Raw genomic sequence first — 14,381 nt, forward strand, 5'->3', positions numbered from 1 at the left:
CCGTAGGGTGACACACTTAAGGTTTGATGTCGTTTAAGTAGATATGGAATATGGAATGGAGTTTGAAGTTTTGTTCGGAGTCTCGGATGGGATCCAGGACATTGATGACCCACAAGTATAGGGGATCGCAACAGTCTTCGCGGGAAGTAAAACATAATTTATTGATTCGACACAAGGGGAGACAAAGAATACTTGAAAGCCTTAACAGCGGAGTTGTCAATTCAGCTGCACCTGGAAACAGAACTTGCTCGCAAGAGTTTATCGATAGTAACGGTTTTATAGCGATAGCAGTGGTGAGATTGCAGCAGCAGAGTAACAAAGACAGCAGTAGTGATTATAGTAAACAGCAGGATTAAAATACTGTAGGCACAGGGATGGATGACGGGCGTTGCATGGATGAGAGAAACTCATGTAACAATCGAAGCAGGGCATTTTCAGATAATAATAAATCGGTGTCCAAGTACAAAGCAATCCATAGGCATGTGTTCCGTATATAGTCGTACGTGCTCGCAATGAGAAACTTGCACAACATCTTTTGTCCTACCAGCCGGTGGCAGCCGAGCCTCTAGGGAATCTACTGGATATTAAGGTACTCCTTTTAATAGAGTACCGGAGCAAAGAATTAACACTCTGTGAACACATGTGATCCTCACATCACCGCCATCCCCTCCGGTTGTCCCGATTTCTGTCACTTCGGGGCCTTTGGTTCCGGACAGCGACATGTGTATACAACTTGCAGGTAAGATCATAAAACAATGCATATTATGATGAAATAATAACATGTTCAGATCTGAGATCATGGCACTCGGGCCCTAGTGACAAGCATTAAGCATAACAAGTTGCAACAATATCATCAAAATACCAATTACGAACACTAGGCACTATGCCCTAACAATCTTATGCTATTACATGACCAATCTCATCCAATCCCTACCATCCCCTTCAGCCTACAGCGGGGGAATTACTCACACATGGATGGGGGAAACATTGCTGGTCGATGGAGAGGCGTCGGTGGTGATGATGGCGATGATCTCCTCCAATTCCCCGTCCCGGCGGAGTGCCAGAATGGAGTTTCTGGTCCCCGAGACGGAGTTTCGCGATGTGGCTGCGTTCTGGAGGGTTTCTGGCGACTTCGACTTCGTCCTCGCATTTTTTAGATCGAACCCTTTAGGTAGTCCAGAGGAAGGCGTCGGAGGCCAGCCAAGGGGGCCACACACTAGGGCAGCGCGCCCCCCCTGGGCCGCGCCGGCCTGGTGTGTGGGGCCCTCGGGCCTCCACCTGGCTTGCCCTTCTGGCTCCGTGAGTCTTCTGGTAAAATAGGACCTTTGGTATAAATTCCGAGGATTTTCCCGAAAGTTGAATTTCTGCACAAAAACAAGACACCAGAGCAATTCTGCTGAAAACAGCGTTAGTCCGTGTTAGTTGTATCCAAAATACACAAATTAGGGGCAAAACAATAGCAAAAGTGTTCGGGAAAGTAGATACGTTTTGGACGTATCAGACATCACGAGGAGTTCCGGAATAGTCCGGAGAATAAGATTCATGTATAGGAAGTCATTTTCCAAGTTTGAAAATGATCCGATGCTTTTATGGAAGGTTCTAGAAAAGTCCGGAAGAAATCACCATGGAAGGTGGAGTCCCGGAGGGACACCACCTAGCATGGCCGGCCAGCCTAAGGGGGAAGGAGTCCCAGGTGGACTCCACCCATGGTGGCCGGCCACCCCCCAAGGAAGGGGTGGGAGTCCCACCTTGAGTAGGAGTCCCACCTTGGGTAGGTTTTCCACCTTATGGCAAGTTTTGTGTTGGGGTCTTATTCGAAGACTTGTAGTCCAACTCTTGGGGGTTCCACCTATAAAAAGAGGGACAAGGGGAGGGGGTCGGCCACTTCAAGCCACCACCATAGCCGCACCCCTAGAGGCACCAAGGCCGGCGCCCCCTCTCCCAAACCCTAGCCGCCCCTCCTCCTCCACCTCTCCCGCATACGCTTTGGCGAAGTCTTGCCGGAGATCTCCACCACCACCGCCACCACGTCGTCGTGCTGTCGGGACTCCGAGGAGGATCTACTACTTCCGCTGCCCATTGGAACGGGGAGAAGGACATCGTCATCAACACCGAACGTGTGATCGAGTACGGAGGTGCTGCCCGATTGTGGCACCGTCAAGATCTTCTACGCGCTTCAATCAAAAAAATGAGTGATGCGTGGAGACGCAAATGAATTGCAAAATACATACGTTTCTGAGCATGTCAGATTCGTTGACCGAAACGTCTCCTGTGAGCAAAACATGATAAACACCAGAAGGCCAAGGTGTTATATCTGTACAAATGTAAACTAGATTATTGACTCTAGTGCAAGTGGGAGACTGTTGGAGATATGCCCAAGAGGCAATAATAAAATGGTTATTATATATCTTTGTGTTTATGATAAATGTTTGCATACCATGCTATAATTGTATCAACCGAAACATTGGTACATGTGTGTTATGTAAACAACAAGGAGTCCCTAGTAAGCCTCTTGTATAACTAGCTTGTTGATTAATAGATGATCATGGTTTCGTGATCATGAACATTGGATGTTATTAATAACAAGGTTATGTCATTAGGTGAATGATATAATGGACACACACCCAAATAAGCGTAGCATAAGATCACGTCATTAAGTTCAATTTGCTATAAGCTTTCAATACATAGTTACCTAGTCCTTCGACCATGAGATCATGTAAATCACTTATACCGGAAGGGTACTTTGATTACATCAAATGCCACATCGTAAATGAGTGGTTATAAAGGTGGGATTAAGTATTCGGAAAGTATGAGTTGAGGCATATGGATCAAGAGTGGGATTTGTCCATCCCGATGACAGATAGATATACTCCGGACCCTCTCGGTGGAATGTCGTCTGATTAGCTTGCAAGCATGTGAATGGTTCACAAGAGATGATATACCACGGTACGAGTAAAGAGTACTTGTCAGGAGACGAGGTTGAACGAGGTATAGAGATACCGATGATCAAACCTCGAACAAGTAAAATATCGCGTGACAAAAGGAATCGGTATCGTATGTAAATGGTTCAATCGATCACTAAGTCATCGTTGAATATGTGGGAGCCATTATGGATCTCCAGATCCCGCTATTGGTTATTGGTCGGAGAGAAGTCTCAACCATGTCTGCATAGTTCACGAACCGTAGGGTGACACACTTAAGGTTTGATGTCGTTTAAGTAGATATGGAATATGGAATGGAGTTCGAAGTTTTGTTCGGAGTCTCGGATGGGATCCAGGACATTGATGACCCACAAGTATAGGGGATCGCAACAGTCTTCGCGGGAAGTAAAACCTAATTTATTGATTCGACACAAGGGGAGACAAAGAATACTTGAAAGCCTTAACAGCGGAGTTGTCAATTCAGCAGCACCTGGAAACAGACTTGCTCGCAAGAGTTTATCAGTAGTAACAGTTTTAAAGCAGTAGCAGTGGTGAGATAGCAGCAGCAAAGTAACAAAGACAGCAGTAGTGATTATAGTAAACAACAGGATTAAAATACTGTAGGCACATGGATGGATGACGGGCGTTGCATGGATGAGAGAAACTCATGTAACAATCGAAGCAGGGCATTTGCAGATAATAATAAAGCGGTGTCCAAGTACAAAGCAATCCATAGGCATGTGTTCCGTATATAGTCGTACGTGCTCGCAATGAGAAACTTGCACAACATCTTTTGTCCTACCAGTCGGTGGCAGCCGGGCCTCTAGGGAATCTACTGGATATTAAGGTACTCCTTTTAATAGAGTACCGGAGCAAAGCATTAACACTCTATGAACACATGTGATCCTCACATCACCGCCATCCCCTCCGGTTGTCCCGATTTATGTCACTTCGGGGCCTTTGGTTCCGGACAGCGACATGTGTATACAACTTGCAGGTAAGATCATAAAACAATGCATATTATGATGAAATAATAACATGTTCAGATCTGAGATCATGACACTCGGGCCCTAGTGACAAGCATTAAGCATAACAAGTTGCAACAATATCATCAAAGTACCAATTACGGATACTAGGCACTATGCCCTAACAATCTTATGCTATTACATGACCAATCTCATCCAATCCCTACCATCCCCTTCAGCCTACAGCGGGGAATTGCTCACACATGGATGGGGGAAGCATTGCTGGTCGATGGAGAGACGTCGGTGGTGATGATGGCGATGATCTCCTCCAATTCCCCGTCCCGGCGGAGTGCCAGAACGGAGTTTCTGGTCCCCGAGACGGAGTTTCGCGATGTGGCGGCGTTCTGGAGGGTTTCTGGCGACTTCGACTTCGTCCTCGCGTTTTTAGATCGAACCCTTTAAGTAGTCCAGAGGAGGGCGTCGGAGGCCAGCCGAGGGGGCCACACACTAGGGCGGCGCCCCCCCTGGGCCGCGCCGGCCTGGTGTGTGGGGCCCTCGGGCCTCCACCTGGCTTGCCCTTTTGGCTAAAATAGGCCCTTTGGTATAAATTCCGAGGATTTTCCCGAAAGTTGAATTTCTGCACAAAAACAAGACACCAGAGCAATTCTGCTGAAAACAGCGTTAGTCCGCGTTAGTTGTATCCAAAATACACAAATTAGGGGCAAAACAATAGCAAAAGTGTTCGGGAAAGTAGATACATTTTGGACGTATCAGACATCACGAGGAGTTCCGGAATGGTCCGGAGAATAAGATTCATGTATAGGAAGTCATTTTCCAAGTTTGAAAATGATCCGATGCATTTATGGAAGGTTCTAGAAGGTTCTAGAAAAGTCCGGAAGAAATCACCATGGAAGGTGGAGTCCCGGAGGGACACCACCTAGCATGGCCGGCCAGCCTAAGGGGGAAGGAGTCCCAGGTGGACTCCACCCATGGTGGCCGGCCACCCCCCAAGGAAGGGGTGGGAGTCCCACCTTGAGTAGGAGTCCCACCTCGGGTAGGTTTCCCACCTTATGGCAAGTTTTGTGTTGGGGTCTTATTCGAAGACTTGTAGTCCAACTCTTGGGGGTTCCACCTATAAAAAGAGGGACAAGGGGAGGGGGTCGGCCACTTCAAGCCACCACCATAGCCGCACCCCTAGAGGCACCAAGGTCGGCGCCCCCTCTCCCAAACCCTAGCCGCCCCTCCTCCTCCACCTCTCCCGCATACGCTTTGGCGAAGTCTTGCCGGAGATCTCCACCACCACCGCCACCACGTCGTCGTGCTGCCGGGATTCCGAGGAGGATCTACTACTTCCGCTGCCCATTGGAACGGGGAGAAGGACGTCGTCATCAACACCGAACGTGTGACCGAGTACGGAGGTGCTGCCCGATTGTGGCACCGTCAAGATCTTCTACGCGCTTTTGAAAGCGGCAAGTGATCATCTTCTGCAACAACGAGATCTAATCTCGTAGGCTTTGGAAATCTTCGAGGGTTAGTCTCATGATCTTCTCGTTGCTCCCATCTTCTAGATCGCATCTTGGCTTGATTTTCGTTCTTGCGGTAGGAAATTTTTTGTTTTCTATGCTACGAATCCCTTCATTAGTTGCCATAGATACTTTCGTTTCCACTCTTTAAGTGCGCATATCATTGCGACGTTGAAAAAAACAAGTAATCCTTCAACTATAAATCTTTGCACGATTATCGTGGTAGCTATTTGATGCAAATCTTCAACAATGATAACGTCGTCTGGAAACTGACCCGACATAAAATTCATCAAAACATAACAACATGAGATTTAGTTTTGGAGCTTATCGAGATAAATTTAGCATTGTAAATGGGTCTCTAATCAAATAATAGTTTGAAAGCTAAATAAATTTTCATTTTCAAACTTTGCAACTAATGTGACAATGTCACCCATGAGGTTACATATTCATGTATTCATTCGTTCCTATGCTAGCTCTCTCCTAAGAGAAGAGTGCATGCAAAATTATTGTCTGCACACTATCTTCTATAATATTGCGCCTTCATATATAGAATTCTCCTTGAATTAAGAGAATGAAAATTTGGAAACCAAGGGCTTAGAGAATATAACCGCACTTTTTAAAAGACATAGTTTGGTGCAATATGCATGTAAGAAGTATATAAAGTAACCAAGAGAAACTAATTACCGTAATCTTTGACTTTCTGTTGTCAAGCATATCACAACATGGCTGCAGGGATGTATATGCGCAGATCATTGCGAAGTTAAAAAAAACTTGTAAAATGTCCCCTATGACTTTCTACACGATTCTCGTGGTAACTATTTTCTACTAATCTGCAACTATGGTAATTAATCTGGCAACTAGCGCAGCGAAAAAATTGTTAAAACATAACAACATGAAATCTAGTTATGAAGTCCTCATGGACGAACTTAGTGGTGTAAACGAATCTAATCAAATTAACAATTTAGAATATAAATCATTTGTCATCTTTGAATTTCAATTAGTGCGATGAAATCACCCATGAGGTGGCATATTCATGTATTTATGCATGCATGTGGTCTCTCCTATTAGAGAAGAGAGGATGCAAAATTGTCGGTTGCACGATATGTTCTATGACGCGGAGCCTTTGTATAGAAATCTCCTTTTTTTTTGCGAAATGTATAGAAATCTCCTTGAATGAATAGAATAAAATTCCGAAAGGCAAACGAGGGCTTACACAAATATAATTGCACATTTGATAGTACATAGTTTGTTGCACGATGGATGCAAGCAGTATATAAAGTATAATCAACAGGAAATTAATTACCGTACGTACCCTTTGACCTTCTGTTTGTCAGACATATTACAACGTGGCGGCAGAGATAGCTGCTGCTCTTGAAGTCTTCGTTGAACAAAATAAGGAGGAGGGGAACAGAATAGTCGTGCTGCGTTTTATTACAGCCAAGCCCAGCCAGCTGCCTTGTTCCCCGGCCCGGTCGGTCGCCGTCAGCTAGCCGGCCCCCATCTCGGACGGCGACGAATCCGAATTCCCCCATTTAAACCACGTTTCTCCAGTCTGGGCCCTGTACTGTACGTCTCGCCTGTGACCCAGCTGTGCTCCGTGCGGCCGGCCGATCAGGTGAGCCAACGCCGAATTGCCCACGCAAAAGACAAATTAAACAAATCTTGAAACGAGCCGCAAGAATTGGCATCTTGATAATCCAGCCCTGATTTCTGTCTCACCTCTCTCCCAGCCTCCCTATAAATATACCCCTCCCGAGCACTGGCTAAGCCAAGAACTGAAGGAGAGAGCAGCTGAACACAGAGAAACACCTTAACTAGATCAGCTCGATCAGCTTCCAGCTTCCTCTCCTAGCTAGCTCGCTCGCTCTTATCGCCGGTGAACTGTCCCCCGGCCCCGGTACTAAGTACGTACCTTTCTCCACTGATCTTTCAACTGTGCGCTGTAGCTCTTGCCCTTGTGTTGCTCGTGCTCTTGTGAGCTGCTAGCGTTTAATGGCTAGCGCCATGCATGAGCCATCAAGCTAGGTGAGGTGCTGCCCATACCTGGCTCTCGCCATCGATGCCATGCACGATCGAGATCGATCGACATGAGTTGTCGTCATCGGTAGCATTCCCATGAGTGCTGCTCGTGCTCTGTCTCCGGCCGTTCCTTCCGCGATCTCCAAGATCGTGGTTCAACGACCATACTTGTAGCTAATTAAGGTGCCGTCGTGCTTGGCATGCCATGTGTCGACAATAGAAGCAGGCCTCCATCGTGCATGTGCATAACTGTACATACCTTTTTGCGAGCAACTCGTAGTTACTCTTTCGTCATCACTGTTTCATCGGCAGGCTGCGCAGGGCATGGCAATGGCGGACTGCATGCAGGAGTGGCCGGAGCCCGTGGTGCGCGTGCAGGCGGTGGCCGAGAGCGGTCTGGCCGCCATCCCCGACTGCTACGTCAAGCCGCCGCGCGACCGCCCAGCGGCGCAGCACCTGGCTACCGCCGCTTCTGCAGATGGCGACGTCCTCCATGAGCCTCTGGACACCAGCATTCCGGTGATCGACCTTGGCGAGCTCGTCGCGGCGACAGCCGACGAGGGCCGCATGCGCCAGATCATGGAGGCCGTGGCGGCGGCGTGCCGGGAGTGGGGGTTCTTCCAGGTGGTGAACCACGGGGTGGCGCCGGAGCTGATGCACGCGGCGCGGGAGGCGTGGCGCGGATTCTTCCGGCTGCCGATCACGGCGAAGCAGCAGTACGCCAACCTGCCGCGGACGTACGAGGGGTACGGCAGCCGAGTCGGCGTCCAGAAGGGCGGCCCCCTCGACTGGGGCGACTACTATTTCCTCCACCTCGCGCCGGACGCCGGCAAGAGCCCGGACAAGTACTGGCCCACCAATCCCGCCATCTGCAAGTATGTTCTCACTCTTTTGATTTCTCCAGATTCTCGCTACCCCATGTGCTGAACTGCGCGGCTAAAATTCTCTTAATCTGACGGCCGGACTAATCATGCAAAATGGACAAATTCTTTTTTGGGAGCCACCAGTTTTAAGTCAACTCGCAAATGCATATTTGTAGGGAACTTACAACGTCAGTTCTGCATGGTGATTTGTGCACTTGAGTTGCAAGTTGGTTTACAACTGTGATTTTTTTTAACAAAAAATGCCTCCGAACAGTTAGATTTGCTTTATGATTCATGCTAATAGTAAGTTGCGACATAAGTTAGAACTGAGATTCGATGACATCATTTTACACTGAGAACATGTCACACCCTTATTCCTAACCCTTGTGTTCTTGCATATATGATTGGAGAGGTGAAACTTGGTTAGCTTACAAATAACTATTTCCCAACACACTTAGAATTTAGAAATAGTAAATTTGATATTTTCTAAATTACATGTATATCCATGTTCGGCCAGCTTTTACCAGAGAACAGTACACTGATTGCTGTGAAGACTAGTTCATCAATTTGTTTACGTTCACCTGACGTCTATTTCCCATCATCTTTCTCTCCCAAAATGGTGGCACATGCATGTGTCGACGTAAACGTAATAAATTGCACCATAGGCATGAGGGGAGTACAAAAGGAGGCATTTCGTACAACTTTCTTAACCATGTGAGATCTAACACGTGCATGGGACGAAAAGTAGGCGAAAGGTGCTTTCATGCAAAAGTGGCACGGCAAAGGATGATGGCCACCATTCCAATCTAGGCGACGAAGCATGGTGCAACGGGTTGTACTTACAACGTTGATTGACCCTAAAAACGGCAACTTCACACGTGATTGGAGAGTGACCGATCTTGACCGTACCAGTGACAGCTAGCACGGGTAACCGAATGCGTGAATTTGTACTCCCTCCATTTACAAAAAAAATACCGAGAATTTATCTAAACTAGAATATATCTAGTGCTACCTCCTTTACGCAATATAAACCATTTTAAGAAACTATTTTAGGTTGCTAATGCGGTTTTCACTATGGAATGGGCCAGAACGTACGGCCAAATTACGCCTTTATGTAGAATATAAGAAAAAAAAGAAAACTCTATTAGTTAAATAAGGTAGTTAGGTAGAAAATGAAAGAAACTATACTATAAATTACATAGACACATTGAATTACTCTTATGCTTATGTGTGTGATTGTTTGCAGGGATGTGTCGGAGGAGTACGGTCGTGAGGTGATCCGGTTGTGCGAGCTGCTGATGAAGGTGATGTCGGCGAGCCTGGGCCTAGAGGCGACGAGGTTCCAGGAGGCGTTCGGCGGATCAGAGTGCGGCGTGTGCCTTCGCGCCAACTACTACCCGCGGTGCCCGCAGCCGGATCTGACGCTGGGCCTGTCGGCGCACTCTGACCCGGGCGTCCTCACCGTGCTCCTCGCTGACGAGCACGTCCGCGGCCTCCAGGTCCGCCGCGCCGATGGCGAGTGGGTCACCGTGCAGCCCGCACGGCACGACGCCTTCATCGTCAACGTCGGCGACCAGATCCAGGTACATGTCGATCGTTTGGTTTCGTACGAAATGTATAAATTTCTTTATAAGATCTGAATCGATATGGTGATACGATAGATCTCTTACCCACGGTCAGCGGTTAAAGAAGCTATAGAGTACTCCATTCGTGAGTTGACTCTGACATGTGCACGTCGTGCATGAGAGAGCACACATGCATGGGCGGTGGCGGGCCTGTCCACAAGATGCGTCGAATATTGTGAACACACCGTTACGTAGGAATCTTATATTTGTCGTTTGAAGCTATACACATGCATGTCCCCGCCGGCGAAATCGCAGCACGAGCCATGTACCCAGCCAAGCAATCACGACCACATGGCGTGCACACTTTGACAATTAATTCATCGACAATCGACATCAATATGCCATGTGAATGTGCATGCATGAACCATGAACGCTGTCATGGCATGGAGTAGATACACAAGAAAAAACCATGGAACTAAGCCTAATTTGTCCGTGCAACTAACTGGTCGATCGTGCCTGCAGATACTGAGCAACTCCATGTACAAGAGCGTGGAGCACCGGGTGATGGTGAACGCCAAGGAGGAGCGCATCTCCCTGGCGCTCTTCTACAACCCGCGAGGCGACGTCCCGATCGCGCCGGCGCCGGAGACGGTGACGCCGGAGCGGCCGGCGCTCTACCCGTCCATGACCTTCGACGAGTACAGGGCCTACATCAGGAAGTACGGCCCCAGGGGCAAGGCGCAGGTCGAGGGTGCCAAGCAGGGACAAGGTAGCTAGTTAGCTGGATCCTTGGAGCTAGTATCTGATCCATGGGAATAATTAAGCCGTCCAGGTTGTACCGGCCAATCTATGGATTCCTGCATGCATGTACGTGTGGCTAATGTAGCACAAGCTCGCCCTTGTACCCGAACTGCATATATGCTAATTGTATTGGCATCTCGCTTAGCCGTGCCGTCCATGTCGATCGATACTTGAGCTTGCCTTACGCACATGTGCCCACCCATATGAGAAGATTCTCTTCTCTAAATGCACTACTAATTGAAAAACAAGCACAACTTTCACGAAACAAATGCAAATGAATTTTTGTTTGCATATTTGACTTCCTGATGATGAACTCTTCGAAATGGGGCCAATATGATATCACAACCGTTGCATGGCATATGGATGGTCATCCGTGGGGTCCGCACATGTGCCCACCCATATGAGAAGATTCTCTTCTCTAAATGCACTACTAATTGAAAAACAAGCACAACTTTCACGAAACAAATGCAAATGAATTTTTGTTTGCATATTTGACTTCCGATGATGAACTCTTCGAAATAAGTCTAATATTTACTATTTTAAAATATATTTCGTGAACTGTATCTATAGAGTCCTCTATTGTTTGCTCATGTAGTCCATATGCCATGTTTATGTAGTCCTGCGAAAGTCTTGCTGAATTTATAAAGTACTTGTCAATTTTTTCATATGGTACATGAAGTACTGCCAAAAGTACTCGTTGTTTTTACACACATGACATACTGTAGATTCCTTTTTCACGTGGGGTCATGTTGGACCGAATCTCGAGGAACACGACTACAACAACGGCTGTGATATCAACCGCGCCCCATTTCATAAGCACCATCTGCGGGTCGCACAAAATGGAGTACTGAGCGTACTAGACCACTAGTAATATTGTGTGACATACCCACCCATTATGCATGCGATCGTCCGAAATGTACTGCTTGATATCTATCTATCTAGAACATTACTTGAGATTTGAGATATCACCGAATATATCCCACCTTTTAGAAGAAAACAAAGGCAAAAGTTTTGTCTTAATTACTGATTAAGAAGACAGATGCTTAGTTGATTAGCGGAAAACCAGATGGAAACCATACAACAAACAACACCGCAGATCACACCCACACCCTCCACTAGGCTTCAACCTCGAACCAACACTCCGTTGAGACCAGGTGACCATTCATCACCGTCGCAGAGAAGACGTCATAACTGCTATGGGAGGAGCAGATATGGGACGCTTGAAAGTAGAAGAAGAAGCCAACCATCCAATGAGGCCTCACACCGACAAAGTTTCGGGGCCACCACCCCTACATCATGCTGCTCCGCCACGTCCAGCGAGCCACCAACAACACCTTTCGGGGCCACCATCCTGACCTACCCCCGCTCGCACTCAGCCACCTGCAACCCAAACTGCTCAGGGTAAACCGTTCACAGACCACGGCCACCGTACCAAGATCAAGAACCGTCACCCCAGCATAGAAGTCAAACCGCCTCCTCTAAGACGCATATACCGAGCCGATAACCTCACCGCCCTGGCGACACAGGATTATAACACAAGCAATGCGAGCACCCACGTCACGTCAGAACTCCCTACACATCTATCCAGGAAAAAGGACGAAGTCACACGCTGCAATTTGGAACAACAGCCGCCAGATCTTCAATTATTCCAAAAGCTCAACTGCTAAGAGATGCATGTTCATCCTAACTTTCCTACTGGAGCTACTAGTATATAACAAAATAAAAAAGCTATGTAATCTCTACAGCTAATTAGCAACCTTTCATTTCAGTTCTCGCTTCTCGGTCGGTTCTCTGAGCCTGGGCATTGACGGGTGGTTCAGGCCCTATCCATGCAGCTGAGCTGACAGCAAAGGTACGCTATATAGGCAGAAGTACATGTGTCGGGACAATTTGTGATAGCTGGCGAGACGTCTCGCTGCTCCGGAATTCAGACAAAAGTCGCACACGTGCGCATTGGATCAAAAGGAATGGTCACTGAGCCGACACACACGCAGAACTAACACTGACTACAGTAGGACTGTGGGAGAAAAGCAGCTAAAGTTAGGCCTAACAAACCCGGCCACAACACGTACAGGAGAAACGGCCCGAAAGAGCACCCACTTTACTTGGTTCCCTGCCTACGGCTACGTTGGTGCCTGCCTAGCGCTAGCTAGCTAAGCTGGCCGACAGGCCCGGGCCCACAGGAGTGCGGCCCGTGCGGTCGCACAGGGCCCCAAATTTTTAGGGGCCCATAATTTCCCAATTTTCAATATATAGATTGTACTTCAGATAGTACTAACGAAATAGATTTAGCTCAGTTGGTACTTGTCGGTGAGCCTTGCCTGCTAATAAGTCTCAGGTTGCAAGATCGACTCTTGCCAGGCGTGATTTTACTTTGTATTTTGTACTTTTTTTTTGCTACTCTGGCTGATGCCTATGAGGCAAAATATAGTTGAGATTTCACTTTGTATTTTGTATTGTTTTTTTTGCTACTCTGGCTGATGCCTATGAGGCAAAATATAGTTGATCGAGTCTAAACATATGAGAAAAATACAATGAGATACCATGAATTCTCAGATTGAATTAAATGATTTATCACTGCGGTTTTTATTTATAAATTGTGAGGTAAGTTTGTTATAATGTTATTGTATTCATCTCACGGGATAGTTCTCATAATGTGTTTATCTATGTACATGTGATTGTTGCCTGTAATAGCTTTACATCCTATAAGCCTTTGAGATTTTAAATGTATTTCTTTATTTTTAAAAGCTAAATAGTTCAAATGTATCAAAACAGTTAAATGTAGTTTTTTTCAGTCAGACCGCTGGTTTAAACTATGTATATGTGTTTCCTTTTAGAATAGTTTTTAAAACGTTTTTACCATAGGTTCAAAATCTAGAGGTGACATATATAAATTATATTTTTTATTAGTTATACTAATAAAATAGGGCCCATTTCAAAATTCCGCACAGGGCCCCGGAATTTACCGGCCCGGCCCTGCTGGCCGACTGACAAGTGACATGTCGACAATCAGCACGTGGTTCAGTTCCGACTCGATCACATCACTCGCAGTCACAGTCACAGCTCAGATATGCACCCTGCCTCCATGCTTACATATCCATTACTGTTACGTGCTGTCGTGCCTTTTCGATTTTAGATAAGCTTCCAAACATTCCGTGTAGCTTATCTGCTCAATGGCGATCCATATCAGCAACAGAGTTGCTCCATTTGTTCATAAAAAGTTATAGTAGATTTATCTAAATTTGGATATATCCATACACTAACTAGTGTCTAGATACATCTAAATTTGGATATATCCATTTGTTCATTTTATGTTGATCTAATGAATGACCACACTGTATTCCTTAAGAAATATATATGGAGATTAAAGGTTCTACTAAAGATCAGGATTTTTATGTGGTTCTTACATAAGAAAGTCTTACTCACAAAAGATAATTTAGCTAAGAGGAAATGGACAGGATCTATGAAATGTGCTTTCTGTAGTTCTGATGAATCTATTGAGCATCTCTTTATTAAATGCCCCTTTGCTAAGTTAATTTGGAGACTTGTACATTTCACTTTCAGTATTTCCCCACCTGCTAATGTCAAGAACTTATTTGGGAACTGGCTTAATGGGATTGATAAGAAAACAAAGGCTCGGATTCGTGTAGGAGTTTGTGCTTTATTATGGGCAATTTGGAATTGTCGTAATGATATTGTGTTTAACAGAGCGGGAGGTGGTTTC

At 46.4% G+C, this 14,381-nt stretch overlaps 1 protein-coding gene across 1 annotated transcript; it reads left to right on the forward strand.

Annotated features, from left to right (window-relative positions):
• The first annotated feature begins 7,197 nt into the window (after nt 1-7,197).
• LOC124666031 (jasmonate-induced oxygenase 3-like) lies at nt 7,198-10,794 on the forward strand. Its single transcript, XM_047203374.1, has 4 exons — nt 7,198-7,313; nt 7,741-8,303; nt 9,538-9,874; nt 10,379-10,794. The coding sequence occupies exons 2-4, from the start codon at nt 7,753-7,755 to the stop codon at nt 10,631-10,633; spliced, it is 1,143 nt and encodes a 380-aa protein (XP_047059330.1). The 5' UTR covers nt 7,198-7,313; nt 7,741-7,752; the 3' UTR covers nt 10,634-10,794.
• The last annotated feature ends 3,587 nt before the right edge of the window (nt 10,795-14,381 follow it).

Source organism: Lolium rigidum, chromosome 6 (genome assembly GCF_022539505.1).
Source record: "Lolium rigidum isolate FL_2022 chromosome 6, APGP_CSIRO_Lrig_0.1, whole genome shotgun sequence".
Lineage (NCBI taxonomy): Eukaryota > Viridiplantae > Streptophyta > Magnoliopsida > Poales > Poaceae > Lolium > Lolium rigidum.

What these genes read in the sequence shown, in the direction of transcription:
- LOC124666031 (XM_047203374.1), top strand. Translation starts at nt 7,753, where the DNA reads ATGGCAATGGCGGACTGCATGCAGGAGTGGCCGGAGCCCGTGGTGCGC. An exon ending in ACCAATCCCGCCATCTGCAA is followed by an intron (nt 8,304 to 9,537) that starts GTATGTTCTCAC and finishes GATTGTTTGCAG; the next exon opens with GGATGTGTCGGAGGAGTACG. An exon ending in ACGTCGGCGACCAGATCCAG is followed by an intron (nt 9,875 to 10,378) that starts GTACATGTCGAT and finishes TCGTGCCTGCAG; the next exon opens with ATACTGAGCAACTCCATGTA.